Source organism: Eurosta solidaginis, chromosome 3 (assembly GCF_040869045.1).
Source record: "Eurosta solidaginis isolate ZX-2024a chromosome 3, ASM4086904v1, whole genome shotgun sequence".
Lineage (NCBI taxonomy): Eukaryota > Metazoa > Arthropoda > Insecta > Diptera > Tephritidae > Eurosta > Eurosta solidaginis.
In genome coordinates, this window is record NC_090321.1 from 7,805,247 (window position 1) to 7,829,483 (window position 24,237).

The following is a 24,237-nucleotide window of genomic DNA, read 5'->3' on the forward strand; positions in this document are numbered from 1 at the left end:
CTGTTTTGAAGTAAGGAACCAAGTAGAAATGAAGAAAGCAGAAATGGCATAAAGTAGATAAAACGTAAGTAAATGATTTCATAGAATAACATGAATCTAGAGCACAATACTAATTTAGCGCAAATCAGACTGTTAAGAGTTTTATGCCGTACCTCCGCAAGTTTTGGTGAGCCACTTTTAAATTTTGTCTTAAAAATGTTGGGCACCTCGCTGATTCTGCCGAATTTTAAAAGATACTAAACATTTTTTTTAGAAGCTCGAGCACTGGAGAGTGGTGTTACCTGTCCAAGTAATGATATATATCATTTGTTATCGAATAACCGGAAAGTGTGAGTGTACACGATTCCGACTGGGATATCAGTTTCAGACACCAAATTATTTGCAAGTTCCGACGCTCTCGCGCTTTCTACGCGATTAGACTGGAATAGCGCCACTGGAAATTTGAAAAGTTTACATGCTTTCCAAAAGTGTGCCATGCTTGCTGCCGGCTGCCGTTAGGGTATATGGAGTTAAAAAGAGGAGGCTCTCAGAGAGAGATTTTGTGAAATATTCAGACTTTTTAGAAATTATTTTACTTTCAAAACAACGCTTGAACTTCCATTACGTGTAAGATGATATTCTCGTTTTCCGTTTAAGTGTATAAATCATGAAAACTTTAGCACCCGGATTTGTTGGAGTTCCGACTTTCCTGAAAAAATGCAAAGCTTTAGGATTTTACTTAACAAATTTGTGAACATTTACGAGGGTAATTTCACATTAATAATTTGATGATCACACAAATATCTTAACAACTTCAAAAAAGGACCATTTCGGAGAGACTTTAGAAGAAACGAAACACACCCCTGCGGGTTGCGGGAATTGGAAAATACCCACGGTGAGTTCACATACCTGTCGGAACAGGCGACTAAAATTTACATACATGAGGATTGTAAGAATCAAAGAGACCATTCGGATCTCTGTGATAGGAATTTCCCGGCGAATCCAGTTCTTAAAGGAAAATACCGATAACTCGTAGAAGAGGAACGCATTCTCCCTAGAGAAAAGTGCGTCACTCTAACTCAACTTGGGTCTGGGTACTGTAACAGGTTAAACTCTTACCTATCCAGAATCAACCCCAGTATACAAAATGTATGTCCTGCTTGTAATGTGTCCCCACTTGAAACCAATCATCTCTTGAGTTGTAATTTCGAACCAACGCCTCTAACACCCCTCTCACTATAGTCCACCCCTGTTGAAACTGTAAGTTTCCTTGGACTCCCGTTAGAGGACATTGATGACAACAACAGATCATTCTGACAGCAGTCGAACTGGTACCAGAAAATACTAGTACCGGAACATACCGTATTCTTAGAACTGCAGAGATCCGTAATACTCCTCTTGGCTTTCGGGCAGTATTTTAATGCTTACAATAACAACCAACAGCATGACTGAAAATGATTTCGGAATATATATTCGAAAACAAGGTTTCCCAAATTGTATTTCCATTCGTAGGCCATTTCGAATTGTAAGACATATTTTAAGTTCTATTATTCTCATCGCTCTCGCTTTTATGTTGATTTTCGTTTCTGAGAACCCAGCGCACATTGTTGTTCCCAAAACTTTGTACAGAAACATTTCAAAACACTTTTGATCCGTATTTTGCGCGTTAATACGATTCCAGACATCTACACCCCAAAGCGCCAGATCTATCAAAGACGGTATATTTATCACTCGTAGTCTCACTAGCACGAAAATCTCTATGGTCTGCATTTTTATTCGGCTGCCGCTTTACGTCGAATGCTTTTGCACAATTATCACGTTTTATTTTTACATTTTGGGAGCAATGCCATTAAACTGTGTTTCCATTGAGACAATGACGTAAATACAAAGCAGCAATAACCACAACAGAAAATAAAAATTTGAGCAAATATTACAGAAATACTAACAAAGTCAAAGTAAACATGAAGGCAGCAACAGCACGAAAAATGCAAGAACAACATTGAAGTTAACAAAAAAAAAAAAAAACAAGTATAGATAAAAATAGAGCAAACTTTTTGTTCGGCTACGTCCGTTTGTTTCTGTTAGCTTAATGCTGATTGTTAGCACGTTTTTAAATCGCATGTACGAAAGAGCAAGCAATGAGGGAAAGCGCGAAAGCGAAGTACGATGATAGTAGCGCATAGTTTTGTGAGGTGCTCGTGGCATCGCTCACGTGAAATCAACATTTTGAATAATTTATGTGTTGTCATGTTTAATTTTGCTTGTGTGCGTGTTGAAGTAGCTTCGCATGTTCATCGATATGTTTTATGACATTTACTTTCGTTTTTTTTTTGTTTTTTCATTGTCGGTTGCAGCTAGCAGAGGGCAGTCAATCTTATTGAATTGAATTATTGAATTTGCTGGTGTCACAAAACAGATTGGATTGAATTATAAAAGCATAGTTTTTAGCTACAATATACCAATTTTTTAAAAATAAATATGGAGTCACTTAAATATGTATTTAGGTACGAATTTTTTCCACAGCATAGACAGGTAAGGTTATTTCTTTTTAAAAACAGTGGTTTAAAGTTTGTCACAAAGCCTAGCGCACCGGCCTGGCGGAAAATTATTTAACTCATCGACAACTAGGCCGAGTAAGTGAAAGCATATGAAGGCGCTTTTAGAGAACACTAGAAGAAACAAGTAAGGAAGGTTAAGTTCGGGTGTAACCGAACATTACATACTCAGTTGAGAGCTATGGTGACAACATAAGGGAAAATAACCATGTAGGAAAATGAACCGAGGGAAACCCTGGAATGTGTTTGTATGATATCTGTATCAAATTGAAGGTATTAAAGAGTATTTTATGAGGGAGTGGGCCATAGCTCTATAGGTGGACGCCATTTAGGGATATAGCCATAAAGGTGGATCAGGGTTGACTCTAGAATGCGTTTGTACGATATGGGTATCAAATTAAAGGTGTTAATGAGTATTTTAAAAGAGAGTAATCCTTAGTTCCATAGGTGGACGCCGTTTCGAGATATCGCCACAAAGGTGGAACAGGGGTGACCCTAGAATTTGTTTGTACAATATGGGCATCAAACGAATGGTGTTAATGAGTATTTTAAAAGGGAGTGGGCCTTAGGTCTATAGGTGGATGCCGTTTCGAAATATCGCCATAAAGGTGGACCAGGGTTGACTCTAGAATGTGTTTGTACGATATGGGTATCAAATTAAATGTATTAATGAGGGTTTTAAAAGGGAGTGGTGGTTGTTGTATACGTGGTCGCTTTTTCGAGATATCGCCATAAAGGTGGACCAGAGGTGACTCTAGAATGCGTTTGTACGATATGGGTATCAAATGAATCCTGTTAATGAGTATTTTAAAAGGGAGTAATCCTTAGTTCCATAGGTGGACGCCGTTTCGAGATATCGCCATAAAGGTGGACCAGGGGTGACCCTAGAATTTGTTTGTACAATATGGGCATCAAACGAAAGGTGTTAATGAGTATTTTAAAAGGGAGTGGGCCTTAGTTCTATAGGTGGACGCCGTTTCGAAATATCGCCATAAAGGTGGACCAGGGGTGACTCTAGAATTTGTTTGTACAATATGGGTATCAAACGAAAGGAGTTAATGAGTATTTTAAAAGGGAGTGGGCCTTAGTTCTATAGATTGACGCCTTTTCGAGATATCGCCATAAAGGTGGACCAGGGGTGACTCTAGAATGAGTTTGTACGATATGGGTATCAAATTAAAGGCATTAATGAGAGTTTTAAAAGGGAGTGGTGGTAGTTGTATATGTGAAGGCGTTTTCCATATATCGACCAAAATGTGGACCAGGGTGACCCAGAACATCATCTGTTGGATACCGCTAATTTATTTATATATGTAATACCTGAAAAGATTTTAAGGGTTTTTTATTTCGCCCTGCAGAACTTTTTCATTTTCTTCTACTTAATATGGTAGGTCTCACAACCATTTTATAAAGTTTTTTGTAAAGTTATATTTCGCTTCAATAAAACAATCCAATTACCTTACCATGTTTCATCCCTTTTTTCGTATTTGGTATAGAATTATGGAATTTTTTTCATTTTTCGTAATTTTCGATATAGAAAAAGTGGGCGTGGTCATAGTCGGATTTCGTTCATTTTTCATACTAAGATAAAGTGAGTTCAAGTAAGCACGTGAACTAAGTTCATTAAAGATATGTCGATTTTTGCTCAAGTTATCGTGTTAACGGCCATGCGGAAGGACAGACGGATGACTGTGTATAAAAAATGGGCGTGGCGTCAACCGATTTCGCCCATTTTCACAAAAAAGAGTTATCGTCATAAAATCTATGCCCCTACCAAATTTCAAAAGGATTGGTTAATTTTTGTTCGACTTATGGCGTTAAAAGTATCCTAGACAAATTAAATGAAAAAGGGCGTAGCCACGCCCATTTTGAAATTTTCTTTTATTTTTGTATTTTGTTGCACTATATCATTACTAGAATGAATGTTGACATAATTTACTTATATACTGTAAAGATATTAAATTTTTTGTTAAAATTTTACTTTAAAGAAATTTTTTTTTTTAAAGTGGCGTGGTCCTTCTCCGATTTTGCTAATTTTTATTAAGCGTACATATAGTAACAGGAGTAACGTTCCTGCCAATCTTCATCATGATATCTTCAACGACTGCCAAATTACAGCTTGCAAAACTTTTAAATTACCTTCTTTTAAAAGTGGGCGGCGTCACGCCCATTGTCCAAAATTTTACTAATTTTCTATTCTGCGTCATAAGCTCAACTCATCTACCAAGTTTCGTCGCTTTATCTCTCTTTTGTAATGAATTGTCGCAATTTTTCGATTTTTCGAAATTTTCGATATCGAAAAAGTGGGCGTGGTTATAGTCCGATATTGTTCATTTTAAATAGCGATCTGAGATGGGTGCTCAGGAACCTACATACAAAATTTCATCAAGATACCTCAAAATTTACTCCAGTTATCGTGTTAACGGACGGACGGACGGACATGGCTCAATCAAATTTTTTTTCGATCCTGATTATTTTGATATATGGAAGTCTATATCTATCTCGATTCCTTTATATATGTACAACCAACCGTTATCCAATCAAACTTAATATACTCTGTTAGCTCTGCTCAACTGAGTATAAAAAGCTTAAACTGCAGTCGCGTCAACTTTTTTATTGACATCCAAGCAGCAATTAGAACTAAGCAAAACCTGGAAAGAATCGGGATAGGGTGAAGCATACATCTTTAGGGCGTTCCAAACGGTATGGGAATATATGGGAATGAAAAACCGGATGAACTAGCTAAAAATGGTGTATCCTTTGAAGCTTGCTTCGTAGACGTCCTAATTAGTTTGGGCGAGAGTAAGAGAAGGCAAGAAGTGCACATGATCGACCAAGCGATAAAGGCGTAGACCCAAGCGCGGGAATGCGAAGTGTCGAAGATCACTTTTGGGTATTACAAACCTTAGACTAACAAAGTCACTCCTATTACTAAAAATAGAGAACTGTAAACTCATAACGGGTATTCTGACTGAACACTGCGTTTTTGCGTCAAATGCCTTTAAATAAGGCTTGGTCAGTGATAGCAGATGTAGGAAGTACGGGTTGGAGGGGGAAATGATTAAGCATTTTTTGTGCTCATGAATTGCGCTAGCCAGCTGTGACTCCAGCTGTTAGGAGAGATATGGCTCTCAGATCTAAAAGCGGGAAGTGGTTAGGTTTTAGAAAGCTTCTAGTATTTGCCAATATGACGGAGTTATTTTATAACATAGGCCCTGGTTTTTGATAAGGTTTTCCAGTTGGGTCGTAAAGCAAACTTCTGGCAACTCTATGAGCTCCTTAAGTCTATGTGAGGTCCTTGTGAACCGACCAGCTCAACCGCACCTAGGTTGAGCATATGAATACTTTCGAAAACTTGTTGCTATCCTTCATTTCACAGTGGTTAGAAACACCCTGGCAGAATGCTAACAAAGATTCCCGTAAATTAACATAATATCATTTGTAAGGTATCCAATATGACTAAAAAGGATACTATTAGTCAAGCTCAGATTTAAAAGGGATGCTTTCAAGCATAATTAAAATTTATTCAGTGGTTCAATATCGGATGGATGTGAGTTTGTCAAGCAGAGTAGAAGTCTAAGGCAATTGAAGAAGATACTGCATGATACAGATCTATTAAGGTAGGGAGCTCTGGCAAAAATTTAGATGGATTTTCGATCACACATTTACCAATAACAGAATCGGATAGAATTGCAGACTGTTTCAATGAGTACTTCACAACCGTTATCGAATCTCACAGAAATATTCATTTTATTGAGGAACCAGCAACAAATATTATAAAACCTTTTATTCTAACTGAATGTAATCATGCTTAAAATAAATCTTTCAAAAACAAATTTTATCATTTTTAAAAATTTCAAACCAGCGCCGGATATTAATGAATTTTCCGGGATCATGTTCAACAATGTGAAGATTTGTGGGGTAGAAAAGCTTAAATACATAGGCTTTTGGTTCGACTCCAACTTAAACTAGAGCGAGTAAATAAATAACTTAAAACTGAAACTAATTCCCTTTAACTTCGCATTATAAAACAACTGTGGCTTTTATACAATGCGTATTTCATGTCGCAGATCTGCTATTTAAAACAAATTTGGAATCGGTGTGCAGAATATGAAATAAACGAACTCCAGCATCTACAAAACGAGGTAATTAAAAATATACTGTCTTTACCAATAAGAACTTCCACTGCAAGCCTTTATGAGAACTGGCGAGACAATAAAAAAATATGTATCTTACAACCACTTTTAGTAGTTTTCAAAATTAAAAATAACTTGATAAAGCACCACATAGAACTCAATATAATAGATCGATCGGTATATAGTCTGCGATGTGTTACAAACATTAGGAGAACTTTCTTTCGAACCGTGAAATTGGCAAACTCTATTCGCAATTATGGTGTTAGGTTTTTCAATAAATTGCCAGAAGATGTCAGAGCATGTCTAAATATTAGTACCTTTAAGAAAAATGTGATAATGTTCTGATTTCAAATCTATGATTTCGGCATTGAACAATTTTAATAAATTATTTATAATATTAATTATTTATTATTATAAATTTTAAGAAATCCCAATTTTAATAGAATTCAATTTTAATAAATTCCTTTTCTACGGACTGGAAAGAATACTTAAAGGAAATTTCTGTTATGCGTTTCACGCCACATATAAACCCTTTCTTTTTCTTTCTCTCTTAATTTTTAATTCGAGAATTTATTTTTATTCATTATCTTAATATATAAAAAACACGTGTCACAAGTTTGAGGCCAATGGACTCCTAAACTACTGAGCCGATTTTGAATTTGTTTTGCACCCCGTGTGTAGTTTGATCTAACTTGAAATAAAGGATAGGTTATATCTCAGTTTATAGTCGCAATATTACTTTATTGGAATTTTTTTATTTGTTTATTTGTAATATTAAAATATTACGTATGCGCAGTGGCACTCATATTTTCAGGTGGTGCTGATATACTTCCGTGTAATTGCTTGGTGTTTATTTAAACAACCTGTTTATCAATAAAAAATATTATAGCTAATGGTATCAAGTATAGCACATCGCCCGCCGAGGGGGGGTGGGGTTTCTGAGGGGACCCGCGATTTAGAGGTGCTATGATATTTTTTTTAATTCAGGAGAGTCTTTAGTTGTTTCATGTGCAATTTTTAAGCCGAATTTCAAAAGCAACGAAGATCTGCATTTCGTTTTAATATTATAGGGAATTATGAAAAATAAAAATCTATATATATAAAAAGAAAGGCTAAAATGTTTGTTAGTTGATAAAATCCAGTTTTTTTTTAGCTTTTTCTGGATAAATACTGACTTAATTAATATTCAAAGAATATTCCAAAACAATACTGTTATCAAACCTTAGATTTAGCTATGATCACTCTTAGATAAGTATCAATACGTTAAGAAACACATATATAGAATATAAACCATTCAGTATTCAATGAAATTAATGATGAATAAAAAAAAAAAAAAAAATGTTTGTTAGTTGGTCGCCGGTGTTTGAAGAGATGCGTCGGTCGATTTTGTTCAAACTTTCACACAAGTTGCGTAAACCTCACGCGGTGGTTACTACATAGGTTTGGTTGCGATCGACGTACAGGGTATCGAGGCCAAAATGTGGACCCGATGGGATGAGAAAAAGTGATGAGGGGGGAGGGCAGAATCAGACGGAAAAAGCTTATTAAAATGTATGCAGATAGGCCAAATTTGCCGGGTCTTCTAGTAATTAATGTATTATTCTTTTACTATCTTTGATAAGCTAGTCAGCACAATTGTATTCGCGGTAGCTGTAAATTAGATGACGTAGATTCTCGCACAAAAATGTAATTTTTTTTTTTTTTTTGAGAATGGATATGTATTATATTATACATATTCACAACTAATAAAGAGAATAATGCATTTACACAACATAACATCGGTATATAATTTTTAAGCTCCGTCTTTATATGTAAGTAAGTCCTTACCACAATCATTTTTTACTCTATCACAACCCCTTTGTGTTTGTCAATCCGCATTAAAAAAATTATTACCATCACCAGCATAGAATAGATTTAGCCGATTTGTAATAAATTCAAATGCTTGGAAACGAAACATAAAAGAATAAAACATAAGTACGCCAACAATGCACACAAAAAAGCTTCTATTCTAAAAACATTTTACGCCACAACCCTGACAAGTGCAGCATCCATCAGCGGAAACTATAGAAATTATGGATAATGATCGCTTTGTGGGCATTGTCATGAGATGGTGAAAAGTTTGCAAACATAAAGTACGCGGCTGGCCTTGTTGAATTCATTCTGCAAATCAAAGCACCACATATGTAAATTAGGGTGGTGCTAGAAATATAGAATTATATTTTTGAAGACGACAGAGTTGTATTAAAAAAAGTAGTTAACCTTTTCTAAATTGAAGTGTGGCATGAATGTATAAGTTAACACCAGGGAATAGTAAGCTACATATATTGACACACAAACAGTCAATTAAAAACCTTCCAAGATCAGAATTTGCTCATTATAAAAATGTTCAGTACTTCAAAAACTAAACCGGTATTAGTCAAATCAAAATCTAGAAAATACAGAGCAATGCCGTAATGGGATAGAAACTTGCTGAGGACTCTTCCGAGCCAGGTTAGGAGCATTGCAAAGTAAGCAAAATACGTCGAATGCAAAGAGGGATGGAACAAATAGAGATATATTTTAAAATGAAGAGATACAAGCTATCGATTAAAATCTGCTTAGACGCACAAAAAACGATCAAACCAAATGAAAAGAACAAACTTTCCTAAAAATAGATTGGGTGCGAATGTATCGATATACACTATTAATGATCAATATATATAAGCGAAATATTTTTTTTTAAATAAAAATTTGTGAAAATGTGTTTTAATGTTTTAATAATATTTTGTAAGTTCAAAGAGTTGAAGCTAAATTTGTTCAGGGTTGTTTTTTGGCTTTGTGGTGAAATTCAGTGAAGTTCGATCTAGGTCGACACAAACTGATTTGAACATAAGAATATAAGATGTAAATCTATAAAAAAATATAAATCGAAGAAAATAAGGGAGAAGGAAAAATTGCGTTGAAAAACCACCATAAAATTCGATGTAAAGTAACAAAAATTTAATATAGATTTAAATATTGAAGAAATCTAATTATGTCTCTACAAGTGCCTCTCTTTTAAAATAATAAAAGACATTTTATGAAATTTAATTTATAAATTTGATTCAGAACAGCACAAAATAGTAAAAGGGACTAAAGCTATAACCGAATACTGGCAAGAATTGATAAAAAAAAACCCCCAAAATAATTTGATTCGATGAAACCGTAGAAAATCGCGTAGAATAAATCAAACTGGATAAAACACATTAATAATAGAAGAAATTATGAATTAAAACAAATGACTACCAATAAACAGTTTTTCAGAGCCTTTGTCAAAAACACATATTTGCTTACGAGGGTGCTCCTTATAAATAAATCGTGTTTTTTTTTCAGTATCACTCCTTCAAACGCAATACCACAGCCAGAAAAAAATGTATGCAAAGTGCGATAATCTCCGAAGACATTTAAGGGCGAGCTTCTCTTCCAATTTGCATCACGCTTATTTTAAGTTTTCCTACAAATTGGCGGGATGGGACCTACATGTTCCATGCCAGCTTTTGCAAGGCAGAAAACTTTGACCTTGCGAAGCTTTATATGACAGAAATATATTTGAAGGCATTTCTAAGTTTTTGATGTTGCTTTGTCCGGAATTAAACCCAGGACTTTCGGCGTGGAAGGTGGAGCACGCTTTACACTACACCATGGCGGCTGCCAGCAATTAAGGACAGAAATGTTACAGAAAAATGTTGGTACTGAAGACGAGTAAAAGGTGTCGCGCAGGACTCAAGGTAAAGTTTTTCTATGGTAATCTTAATTTTGGGCTCTTTACTTTACCACTTGACTGTCTCCAATCGGTAATTAATGGTTGATGTTTTTGTTCTTTTTCCTATTGAAGTGGCCAGACTGAAAAAAAACCCGTAATTTCATTTATAAGGACCACCCTAATATGCACGCGTTTCTGCTCACCTTAGTGCGGGAACGTATGCGAAAGCTGATACTTGTTCCATCGTGGCCATTAGCAGTCCTCTTTTTGATAAAATTTCAACGTTGTATTTACATGGTTTTACGCGCCAATTCAATGTAGCCGAGAGATAGCTTTCGAAAGCATATTGTTTTACTTTTTTGTTTTGTGAGTATGTCGTTTGCTTGTAGGGTCCGACATGCTGCCACATAAATAGTTCCATGCTTCTTACCTCTTTGTCTACGTGCAATTGCATTTTGCCTTCCTTTGTAACGACATTCCTCGCTTTTGCTCGTTGAGCACCGTTGCGTTGGCACGTCATTCGATACTTTGGGGACGTCATAGAAAGCATCGCTTTTTTCTTTCTATATTTTTGTGTTCTTCGCGTCCTCGAAAGGGTTGTTGTGCTATTTCGTATTAAATTTTTGTTGTTTTCATTGTTCGTGTAATTTCTATAACTAACTGAAAGATTTCCCTTTATTTTCTTTATTTTTGCAATCCAATGCTTTGTAGCTATTTTTAGAAGTTTTATGTTATTTTGGTTTTTGAGGACAAAATGCTATCAAATTTTCTTCGGCAACTTTGTATGTAGCAAATACATTGTTTAAATATATAAACAGCTTTATATACAGTTAAGTTTGTTCCCCCCTATTTCCTATTATTTAGTACATGCATAAATGATTTGCGCGTGGGGGTGTTTTTGCTATAAATGTGCGCGTATTGGTTGGGTTTTATGTTTGTTATTCTGATTTGCTCTTGTCATTTGTTTTACTGCTGCTCCACTTCCAGACTTTCAGTTCATACTTCAACTTAATTGTTTGACTGAATTTCATATTCATTTAAAAGGGGATGCAATAAGTCAAATAACCGTAGGTATTAATTTTTCAAAAGCTTGAACGTAAACGTGCGTGGAATATCATCAAGTCTCCTCTTCAGTTTCGGAAACACTCTTTCTTATAAGTTTTTGAACTCTTTTTATCAGAATGCAATTCAGGAATCCCTGAGTCAAAATTGTTTCAGAGCTACCCTTTCACGCCCTTTCTAAATAGAATTGAATACCTTTCGAATTTTGATACGGCATTTTTTAAACAAATTATGAGATATAGCGTTCATGAACTGGCAGTAAAAGGGCCTCTGAACTCAGCAGAATATTAGAGTGGTCTTTAAAAAATTAAATCAATGAATGATATCTTTAAATAACTTATCTGGAGATGTCACCATAACCAAGGCCCAGGCTTTTAAGCCACTGTTTTGAATTTGAAATACTGAACTTCTGTGCAAAGCTTCCATCTTTGGACTCTTTTCGAGGAGGAAGTATATTCTTTGTGCCTTTTTTTACTATTCAGACCGATTAGTAAAAAAGAAACAAACAACATTCTTGCATCTTCCGCATATGCTTTTCGGAGCTATTTTGCAACTTTCTCAGGGAGCTTTTCATCTTATAAATAAAAACGGATGTGTGTGTGTGTGGGCGTTCAAGGTACTCAACCGAGCTTGGCGAAATTTCCACAGTAGCTTCTCGTTGCCGCCCGCTATTTTTTACAATTATGGAAAAGTTGACGTGGGCACGTCTTAGGCAATATAAATTTTATTTTGTCAAAAATCTTAGTCTGTTTGGGTCAAACTATTGATAATTAAGATGATGCGCTCAATATAAGTGGACGGTGGGAAGAGAAGTGAACGGACGAACTTAAATTCGCTTTATCTTCGCGAATATTTGATGCATGGATCCAATATTACTTATAGAGATTCCAACAGGAAATTGATCTGAAAAAGGTAGGGTGAAATAAAGAATGAGAAGGAGTTGAAATAAGAGAAGGAGTGGGAGCAAGAGTAAGAACGAGAGTAGGAATGGGAGTGACGTGGAAATAGAAGTAAAGGTGGGAGTAGGATTTAGTGTTGAAGTGGGTATTGGAGTGATATTGGAAGTGGTAGTTTGAGTGAGGATGGGAGTGGAAGCAGGAGTGGGAGCTGGAATGGGTTTGGGAATTAGAGGGAGGAATAGAATGAGAAAGGAATTGTGTTAAATGGACAGATAGGAATAAGAAGAGGAAGTGGAAGAATAAGTAGGCGAGGATGGGAAGCAGAGTGACAGTGGAAAGGGAAGACCACCTTCTAAATAGTGGAAAATCGTATCCTCGGTTGGATAAGACTAAAGAGTTTCACACTAAGGGGTTGTATTCTGACATTACTCAGCAAGTGTTTTTGGGACCAAAATCGTCTCCATCTGAGTGTAATAATACCAACTAGTGACCTTAATTTTTATACATATGTACGTTTCACTTTCTCCGCCACATATAGAGAAAGCATTACGATGTCAATAACCAGACTTAAACCTAGGAAAAACAATATTGATTGTGCAACGAAATGCAATAACAACTAATTACCTTAAACTTATACAAAAGACAAAAATGCGCGTAAAATGTACATTTCTAAGGCTTCTTCGATACAGAGGGCAAATACTTATTCACGAGTTTTCGAACAACACAAAATTCAGTTGCCATCGGTGACTTGACGTGAAAAGTTTTACAAAAGCTAAATCCAGTGAACTTAAGTGCATTAGTGCACCTTAGCACACCAAGCATCATAGCAAGTGAAAGGACCTCAAAGACCTTAGCCAATCAATATGGCAGCCGCACCACCAGCTGCCGCTGCCGCTACCGCAGGAGCAGCGGCAGCAGAACCATCAGTAAATATTGCTGAAATTGCTGGTGAAGCAAACGTAATGAATTTTATGAAGAATCGTTTGCGTAAAGGAGCAATGAAACGTAAAGGACTTTTGATTATAAATGGACATAAATTTGCTGTGCGCTTCTTCAAACAGCCGACATATTGTGGACATTGTAAGGATTTTATATGGTAGGTGAAAGCGTAAAATGTGAAGCATATTTTAAGGCGTTCAAGTTTTGAGTCAATGCAATTAGTGCTATGTGCTAATTGAATTAAACGTTAATTTGCGTTTTTGTTTTATTTTTAGAAAGGACCTATATTGTTTTACTTATTTCTATTTTTTCTTTACAGGGGCTTTGGCAAGCAAGGCTATCAATGTGAAGGTAATTTCAGCTGGTCGTAAGTCAAATTCATCAAATTTCGAATGTGGTTTGTGTCACTTAGGCTGGCTCTGTTCTATCATTTGCCTCTCTTCCTGTTTGCAGAATAAGTGATACTATAAAAAGTTAAGGCTGTGTTTTTTTAATTTCACATCGATGAGAGATTGTATTACAGAATAGTGCCCTCCAATGAAATGTTGCAAAAACTTGATTAGATGAAGGTATATCAAGACCCTAGAGAAAATTCTAAAATTTATCTTCCCTACCTAGATTCATCAGTGAAGACGACTACTACTCCAATTAGCTTAAATTCCGCTGGGGGAGAACGACGTACTGAGGTTTATGTTGAAGCAAAAATATGTAAGCCATCCGTTCCAGTGCAAAAGAGGAGCTATTGAAGTAAATTTGGGGCCCAAAATTGGCCGAGACGTTTTTATAGAACATTTTTTTAATATATAATTTGTGCTGAAATAAACATTTATAATTTAGACATGGGTTTCGTGTGGTCGTAGATTTGCACACCATCGCTATATACCTCCTCGCAAATCTAACAAGATGTAATCAACTGAACAGAAGGCCTGCTTTCGACTACCTCGTTTCTTGGTTTATATTACACTGCATCTTTGTTTGCGAATAATTTCCCACTCAACATAATAAAATACCATTGTCAATAACCTGTGAGCTTAGGCTAGATAGGGTAGAATGGCTGTACTCAGCTCAGACCATAGAGGCAGAACGAGGCTTTTTGGCCAATTTTAAAGCACGAAGGGCACTGATTCTTCCATCTCCCTTCATACTAGCATGAAACTTAATTACTCTGTTTGTTTGGCATAGTGTTATACCTATCCAACTTTCGTGAAGTCCAGGTCTGAGAGCCAATTTAGGGAGCGTTGGTTAACGGTGGGGCAATGTAAAACATAAAAGTGTTTCTTTTTTTCCACTTAGTCACAGTTTATTTCTGTGAAGCCCGGTAAATTCCCTATGTATCCCATTACTACTCCCGCCTACTATGTTCGGGAACATAGTTTTGCTATAATTAATGTGGTCAAAAGCCGCCCAGACATTTTTTAGGGAGTGGTTTATTGTCCCTATCTGGCATATGCCTGCTTAGCGAAGAACCAAGCCACTGATTTAAGGTTTAAAAAACTTCAAAGGTTTAAACATTATATCAGCTGGCCGATCTCTTAGAGATGCGCTGTCCTCCTGGCTAAGTATTCGGCAAAAAACAAAAAAAGAACAGCAAAAAATTCTTCCATGTCTGCCAATCCACACAGTTTCTGCTGTACTTACGTAGTTCATATTTTTCATTCAGCGCTTGTCTGAATCGCCTAGAGGACGTAGCTTGCCTGATAGAGTAGCTGACATTTTGGTATATCAATAATTCCGATGACTATTGCGGCGTTGACAATATTCCAATGACTTCTTAGCCTAATAGTAGTGTTAGGAAGGAAGATTAATATCTTCCATTGAGTCATCGGTGAAAAATCAGTGAAATCTGAAACCCTACCTTTTTCTAGGAAAATTTCAGAACGATGTTTTATAATTAAGCTGGTGACAGTTTTCCGATACATACATTATTTATGCTATACAGTTTTCCAAAGTTGTGTCCATGCAATCTAGAGTTGCTTTCTGTCCATCAGCTGAACTAGTGGCTTGGGTATAACGGAGTATATGAGAGGGAAAATATAGTAAGGTCAGCACGAGCTCTTTTTCACAGCTGTTCATCAAACGCAGCTCCTACAAAAAAGATGAGCTCGATCAATAGCAGGGTACATGAGAATTATCATTTTTTAATACATATGGAATGGCCTAAAATCTCTTCAGAGGCTATTGCGTTTTACATGGAAGAGCATCATCTTGTTACCGACGGGATTGGTTGGCTTAATTGATACTGATCCGTTACCGTAGGAGCTATGTTATCGGCTAATGAAATCACTTAGCAGTCAGTATATTTACGAGTCAGATCTAAAATCTTTAGAAGGAGGAGCCAGAGTGAAGAGAAAACGAACCCTTTTGAGAAGTGCATCGTAATGAAAACTTCTGTTGTTTGTTTCACTCAGATTTATAGTATGATTTTGTTTTTCCTCAAAATTACCGCAAAGGTCATTATAACCGCAATTATTTGGCGAATTTTAAATATATCCCTCGCAGCAATAACTAATGAGAGAACTTAGGATATCATGCATTATTTCTTTAAATTCAAAATAATGAGATACGAACTTTTAAAAAAGCGTGTCGGCTTCTTCTATGCGTTAATTGTAAAAACAACCCCCATCTTGGCATTTATTTCCAACATCCATTCGAACTTGAGGTCTTTACATGTGCTATATACCTTAAAGTAATATCTACCCCTTTTATTCTTTTTTCTTTATTAGATTGTCGCTTCAATATCCATCAAAAATGTGTCAACTTTGTGGTTTTCAAATGTCCTGGAAAGGAGTCGGACATTGATGCGGATTGCTCGAAAGTCAAACATAGCTGGATATCAACCACATATACAACACCAACATTTTGTGATGACTGTGGCATGCTGTTGCATGGTGTTGCACATCAAGGCGTCAAATGTGATAGTAAGTATTGCCAAGGACCTCAAATAAATAAAAGTATGCTTGGCTTGTCTTAAAAATTTCATTACTTTTATTTTTTCTTTATCTGTCTTTGATATAAATATTTCTTCTCCTCTAATCCTCTCAGATTGCAATTTGAATGTGCATCATACTTGTAAGGAGAAGGTGCCACCACTTTGCGGTGCGGATATTAACGAACTGCGTGGCAAATGTTTGCTGTATGCTGAAATCAAGGGCAATAGCTTGACTGTGGAGAGTAAGTTATCACATTGGTGTGAGTTATTATACTCAGCGTGCTTTGCACGGAGCCAGAATAGATTGGTACTGAAAATGAGCGAAATCGGATGATAACCACGCGCACTTTTTATATATATATATAACATTTTATAAAACACAAAAAAACCTGATTATTTAGTAAATAATACACCTAGAATACTGAAATTTGACGTATGGACTGACATTGAAGCTATTGATAGAAGTTTGAAACAAATTTTTAAAATAGGCGTGGCACCGCCCACTTGTGATAAAATCAATTTTACTAATATTATCAATCAAAACATCATTGATCATGCTCTAACTGATTTAGCTGATTACAGATATACTTTGTCGTTAGATGATAATGTGATATCTGATCATAGACTCCTAGCTTTGACTGTAAATAACAATATAAAAAACATTGAAAATCAGGAAACCGAAATAAAAATTTTTGACTACTACCTCTTTGAACAAAACAAACATATAAATAATATAATAACCCAATCAACCTTTTCGGGATTTCATAAACAGCTATGCAGTAGTATTGAAAAATGCACAAAAAATATTAAAAAAATAAATAAAGTTGTTAAGAAGCCGTGGATGAATAACGAAATATTATCTCTAATCAAAGAGAGAAAAAAATTTTACAAATTAGAGAGGAAATACATCAATAACTTGTATTTCGAAAACCAATATAGGATTTTCAAGAGCCAAACGCGCAACAAAATGAACAATGCACGAAAAGAGCTCCATGGAAGGCAGATAGAAGAAAATATTGTATCTAGTCTAAAACGTGGAAGATCTTAAATCAGCTTGTTTATGGACAAAATAATACCTCATCCTCAGATATCACGCAGATAGAATATAATGAAACCATTATTACAGACCTTTCAGAGATAGCTGATGCTTTTATTAATTACTTTCTAAACATTGTAAATACGCCAGACAGTTTTGGGTACTCTCTTGAACCGATAAATGGAATAATACACCCCTTTATATTATCTCAGTGTCATACCGAAGAAGTACGTTTAGCAATTGGTAGCCTTAACCCAAAGTCGGCCAACGGACCTGACGGAATCTCTGCGCGACTGGTACAGAAATATAAAGACGAACTGTCTGGTCCATTAGCGAAATTTATTAATGAATATTTTACAAGTGGCGGCCACCGTGGTGTGATGGTAGCGTGCTCCGCCTACCACACCGTATGCCCTGGGTTCGCACCCCGGGCAAAGCAACATCAAAATTTTAGAAATAAGGTTTTTCAATTAGAAGAAAATTTTTCTAAGCGGGGTCGCCCCTCGGCAGTGTTTGGCAAGCGCTCCGGGTGTATTTCTGCCATGAAAAGCTCTCAGTGAAAACTCATCTGCCCTCCAGATGCCGTTCGGAGTCGGCATAAAACATGTAGGTCCCGTCCGGCCAATTTGTAGGGAAAATCAAGAGGAGCACGACGCAAATTGGAAGAGAAGCTCGGCCTTAGATCTCTTCGGAGGTTATCGCGCCTTATATTTATTTATTTATTTATTTTATAAGTGGTCAATATCCAGAGAAGTTAAAAAATGGATCAGTAGTTCCAATTCACAAAAGTGGAAGAAAGAAAGTCTGTTCAAATTATAGACCTATAACGAAATTAAGTACAATTGACAAAGTATTTGAAAGTATTTTATTAAACAGATTGAAAGAATTCATTAAAATTAATGACATAATTAGCGACAATCAGTTTGGGTTTACAGAAAACTCAAGTACTTTGTCCGCATGCATAACTTGTACAGAATTTCTATATGAAAATTTAGGTAGAAAAAAATACGTTGCTATGCTGGCGATTGATCTTAGCAAAGCGTTTGACTCAGTAAATATTTGCATCATGATACAAAAGCTTAGAGAGTTGGGAGTTAATTGCACTGCTATTAAACTCTGCGAAAGTTTTTTAATTGATAGAAAGCAATTTGTCCAAATAAAAGATAGAAAATGTCTAACTAAAACTATTAAAACTGGTGTTCCACAAGGATCAAAATTAGCTGCAACTCTATTTGTAATATACATCAACAATATATTTAAACTCGAGTTAAATGGAAAACCGCAATTTTATGCCGATGACGGGACATTCTTATATGCTACTGATACTCTAGACGAACTATTAGTCAATATCCAAACGGATATAAAGAAACTTTCGAAATGGTTTGAACGTAATTTGCTGAAAATGAATATCTCGAAAACAAATTTTATAATATTTAACAACTATAAAAATATTACCCGGTATTAACGATCTGAAGGGAATTCGTCTAGAAGAAAAAAAAAAATCAAAAAGCGTTAAACCTATCATAACAAAATTCGGCAGAGAGGTTGCCTTTACTATAGGGAATGCTTTGAAGAAAAATTTAGGAAATCAGTTAAGGACCACGCCCACTTTTATATAAAAGATTTTTAAGAGGGTCGTGGACGAACAAAATAAGCTATATCTTTGCAAAAAAGAGCTTTAAATCAATGGTATTTCATTTCCTAAGAGGATTTATAACAATAAATTGGAAAAACTTCAAAATTTAAAAAATGGGCGCGGCGTCGCCTCTTTTATGACTAAGCAATTTTCTATGTTTCGGGAGCCATAACTCGAAGAAAAATTAACATATCGTAATGAAATTGTATACACACATTTTCCTTATAGCAGAAAATATTTCTAGTAAAAATGGACGGGATCGGTTACAGACCACGGCAACTTAGATACAAAACGGGTTTAAAAGGGTCGTAGACTAGAATAATAAGCTTTAACCTAGCAAAAAACAGTTTTGAAACAATAATATTTCACTTATCAAGTTTTATTGTAAGAGGAAATGGCGAGACATTTTGTTTTAAACGGGCGGTGCCACGTGTTATGCAGAAAAGCAATTTATCTGAAATGAAATGTACAATTGAAGCTCACGCTGAGTATATAATGTTCGGTTACACCCGAACTTAAGCACCTTTACTTGTTATTTGTTGTTTTTGCGAGTTTTATTTTTTTTGCGTGCAGTCAAAGAGGCTACTAATTTGATACCCATGGATACGAATGGTTTGAGCGATCCTTATATTGCTATCGCCTTACATCCCGATCGTAGCGGTAAGACCAAGAAGAAGACAAAGACCATACAGAAGTGCTTGAGTCCAGTTTATAATGAGAAATTTACGTTGTGAGTATAAAGAATTTTCTTTTATAAATCTCCCTCTTTTCCCTTTTCACTCTCTCTCTCCCTTGCTTTTCTATTTTGTCTTCCACTTCTCTTTTCAGTTCATCCATTACTGCTACTCTCACAGCCACTGCCATTGCAACTCCCACGGCCTTTCTCACTCCCACTCCCTTTCCCACTCCGTCTTCCACTCCCACTCCTACTCCTACTCCCGCTCACACGAATACTCTATCCAAGTTCACACTGCTGCTCCCACTCAGTCATCCACTCGAATACCCAATTGTGTCTCTAATCGCTTTTCCAATAAAAATAAATTAATACTTGCCCCGATTTGACTCCGAGGAATTTAAGGTCCAGCTTCTCTTCGAAATTTCGTAATGTTCCTTTTAATTTTCCCTACAAATTGGCCTCTATTGGCATAGAACAGTCGACACCGAATGGCTTTTTATGGCTGATACACGCTCGGTGTCATTTTGTTTAGCTAATTTTCCGACAAGGTAGATTATTATACTCCAAGTGTTTGCCAAATCACTACCGAGGGGCGACACCGATTAGAAAATGTTTTCTAATTGAAAAAATTTTTTTCTAATTTTTCGATTTTTGTCTGCCCGAGAGTTGAACTCAGGACCGTCGGTGTGATAGGCGGATCACGGGCGGTGGCAACAATACCCATTTCTTTTCCAATGATTTGGCATATATGATACCTTGTACTTTGTACTTGGCTGTTTGTCATATAAGTCATACGTTACGTCTTTATTTTTCTTTCTTGTATGATATAAACCACATCCATGGTACCTAAAATATGGTTTCTCATACATTGGGTTGTCATCTCATGCCACGTTCCGGGAACTCGAATGTTTTGTAATTCTTGCTTAACATCTTACATATTGCAAGCTTCCTATCCCATATGCTATCGTATCTCCCTCGTTTCTCAGATCTTGTTATCAGGCCTTAAGATTTACTCTCATATGATTCTTTTTACGGAAACTTGGCTGCTCTCACGAGTAGCTGGGCACAGGGTTTGAAGACTATACATTTTTCCTTTACTGACTTCAGTTCAATTTCAAAGGGCTGAAAGTGACTTTTTTGTCAAAGATGTAATTGATTTTTTTTTTTTTTTATTGAGTGACATTACACCACAAGATCGTGATAAGCGTTTACTGGTCGAGGTTTGGGATTGGGATCGTACTTCTCGTAATGATTTCATGGGCTCGTTTTCATTCAGTTTGGACGAGATACAAAAGGTAAGATGATATAAATTACAAACTGAACGCTCCGATTAATGCTTCCTTCAGGAACCCATTGATGGTTGGTACAAATTTTTGTCACAAGTTGAGGGTGAATGCTACAATATACCATGCTCCGATCCGATCAACGACATTGCACGCTTGCGTGATGAAGTGCGCGTAAGTAACCCGACACATATAGCTAATACAAAATTGTCCAAGTAAACATTTTATTTTAACTTTTTTCGATCAGACCGACAAAAAGTCCGACAATAAACGACGCATGGACAACAAAGATATGCCACATAATATGAGCAAACGTGACATGATACGTGCGGCTGATTTCAACTTCATTAAAGTGCTCGGAAAGGGCTCATTCGGTAAAGTACTTCTAGCTGAACGTCGTGGTACGGATGAGCTATATGCTGTAAAAGTACTACGCAAAGATGTGATTATACAAACCGATGACATGGAATTGCCCATGACTGAGAAACAAATATTGGCGCTATCAGGCAAGCCTCCGTTTTTGGTGTCGCTACATTCATGCTTTCAGACTATGGTGAGTGAGTGTGAGTGGTTTTTAGCTGGAAAAAAATATGTCAAAATTTTTCTTATTAAGGATCGCTTGTTCTTTGTCATGGAATACTGCAAAGGCGGTGATCTTATGTATCATATGCAAGTTTATGGACGTTTTAAGGAATCGGTGGCTGTGTGAGTTTGTTCAATTGAGTTCGTCTGTTTACTTTTGTTTAATTATATTTTTTGATATTGTAGCTTTTATGCCACCGAGATTGCGATTGCCTTATTTTTCCTACACGAACGTCATATCATCTATCGCGATTTGAAATTGGACAACATTTTGTTGGATGGTGATGGTCATGTGAAGCTAGCTGATTTTGGTCTTAGCAAGGAGGGCATTGATGAACGTGATACGACGAGGACTTTTTGCGGCACTAGTGTTTATATGGCACCAGAGGTTTGAAACAAACTTTGTATCAGAAAAATACAGCTACTAAGGGCCTTATTATGAAAAAAGCTACGGAGCGAATTTGGAATTGGGCGTTAGTTAGTTTTGAACTACATGCGGCGGGCAGAAGGAAACTCAGTGCATCACCAGCTATCGTTAGTAGTTTCCAGAACATAACGGGCTTAAATTGCCTGGCAATATATTAATTGGAAATATATTAACTCTTGCAATTCGTCGAAGAAAGTTTTCTCATCTGTGGTTGATCGGTCAAACGATATGACGACAAAGCGTTTATTAGGAATATTGAAAAGCCATTGAGATGTAGAATGAGCAAGCCAGTTCAGATTTATCTGACCATCTTTTTGGAGGGTATGAAAAGAGTACTTTTATTTTGGATTTTTCGGATATCCTGAGGTTTCCTTGAAGCTCGAGGTCGGTCTTTTTACAGACATTATTACCTCAACGCAGAGAAAATTTAGGAATAGAGGAACAGTAAAAAACTACTGACAGACCGCGCATGCCAAATAAAGATAGAATTATATTGAGAATTGTGGTATGGGACGTAGTGTGATGTAGAGAGTAATTGTGATAAGGCGAAAATGTCTAGTTTGGACGAAATCAGGGATATTAATAGGACTAAAAAAATAACACATCAACTTCTACCAACTGTGAGTCACTACTTATAATAAAGACAAGTCACCTGTTCCTAGCCCTAATTTCATACGAATTCTCTTTCACAAGAGAAAAATCGACTTTTTTCGCCCCGTCGTACTTTACGTAATAAGGTTCATAGTTGAATGATTAATTCTTTTTAACTATACCTTTGATAACATACTATTTGAAGGTTTTAAGTTACGAGCCTTACAACCATACCGTTGATTGGTGGGCTTTTGGTGTGCTAGTCTTCGAAATGCTAGCTGGTCAAAATCCTTTCGAAGCTGATGATGAGGAGACTACTTTCAAAAATATTAAAGAGAAGAAGGCTGTATTTCCAAAACATTTCTCGCAGGAGTCCATGGATGTGTTGACTAGTGTAGGTTTTTCTCGGAGCGAATTCTTTTGAATATGTAAGGCTAAGATTTCTTTCTTTTTTCCGCAGTTCCTCGCTAAGAAACCCAATAACCGTTTAGGCGCGGGCCGTTATGCTCGCTCTGAGATAACTTCACATCCGTTCTTCCAAAATATCGATTGGGAAAAGGCGGAGCAGCGAGAATTAGAACCACCTATTATTCCTAAGATTGTAAGTATTTGGCTTGAGTTTGAAATGCTTTTGTACTGGAAGCGTGCCATTTTTTGTAGAAACATCGCAAAGACATTGCAAACTTCGATAAAAATTTCACAGTGGAGAAAACTGATTTAACACCAACTGATAAGCTATTCATGATGAATTTGGATCAGAATGACTTTATTGGATTTTCATATATGAATCCGGAATTTATTACTATTATTTAAATACTGCAATCAGTACCTGCGTAGCAGTTATAAAAGGAACTTATAAACAGCGATTTAAGATTATTGAAACACTGAAAAAGTGAAAATAAATAACTGAAGCTAAGCATAGCAAAACATTAATAATATTGATCTGCATCTGCAAAACTTGTGTTGTTGATTTATTTTTATACTCAATTGAGCAGAGCTCACAGAGTATATTAATTTTGATTGGATAACGGTTGGTTGTACAGGTATAAAGGAATCGAGATAGATATAGACTATATCAAAATCATCAGTATCGAAAAAAAATTTGATTGAGCCATGTCCGTCCGTCTGTCCGTCCGTCCGTCCGTCTGTCCGTTAACACGATAACTTGAGTAAGTATTGAGATATCTTCACCAACTTTGGTACACGAGCTTATCTTGACCCAGAATAGATTGGTATTAAAAATGAAATCGGATGATAACCACGCCCACTTTTTATGTATATAACATTTTGGAAAACACAAACAAACGTGATTATTTAGTAAATAATACACCTAGAATGTAGAAATTTGACGCGTGAACTGATATTGAGACTCTTGATAAAAATTTGAAAATTTTTTTTAAAATGGGCGCGCCACCGCCCACTTGTGATAAAATCAATTTTACAAATATTATTAATCATAAATCAAAAATCGTGAAACCTATCGTAACAAAATTTGGCGAGAGGTTGCCTTTACTATAAGGAATGCTTTGAAGAAAAATTTACGAAATCGGTTAAGGACCACGCCCACTTTTATATAAACGATTTTTAAAAAGGTCGTGGACGAATAAATTAAGCTATATCTTTGCAAAAAGAGCCTTATATCAATGGTATTTCATTCTCCAAGTGTATTTATAAGAATAAATAGGAAAAACTTCAAATTTTAAGAAATGGGCGCGGCACCGCCCCTTTTATGACTAAGAAATTTTCTATGTTTCGGGATCCATAACTCGAAGAAAAATTAACATAT

At 36.1% G+C, this 24,237-nt stretch overlaps 2 protein-coding genes across 3 annotated transcripts in view; one reads left to right on the forward strand and one right to left on the reverse strand.

Moving 5' to 3' along the window:
• The window catches only part of LOC137243197 (micronuclear linker histone polyprotein), a 553,070-nt gene that overhangs the window by 213,224 nt on the left and 315,609 nt on the right, over positions 1 to 24,237 (reverse strand). The gene's annotated exons all lie outside the window — the stretch shown is intronic.
• Positions 13,100 to 23,408, forward strand: inaC (inactivation no afterpotential C). Its single transcript, XM_067770575.1, has 13 exons — positions 13,100 to 13,448; positions 13,611 to 13,642; positions 16,015 to 16,209; positions 16,334 to 16,462; positions 19,466 to 19,622; positions 20,746 to 20,863; positions 20,915 to 21,025; positions 21,099 to 21,404; positions 21,465 to 21,556; positions 21,620 to 21,821; positions 22,657 to 22,845; positions 22,912 to 23,052; positions 23,112 to 23,408. The coding sequence occupies exons 1-13, from the start codon at positions 13,216 to 13,218 to the stop codon at positions 23,262 to 23,264; spliced, it is 2,058 nt and encodes a 685-aa protein (XP_067626676.1). The 5' UTR covers positions 13,100 to 13,215; the 3' UTR covers positions 23,265 to 23,408.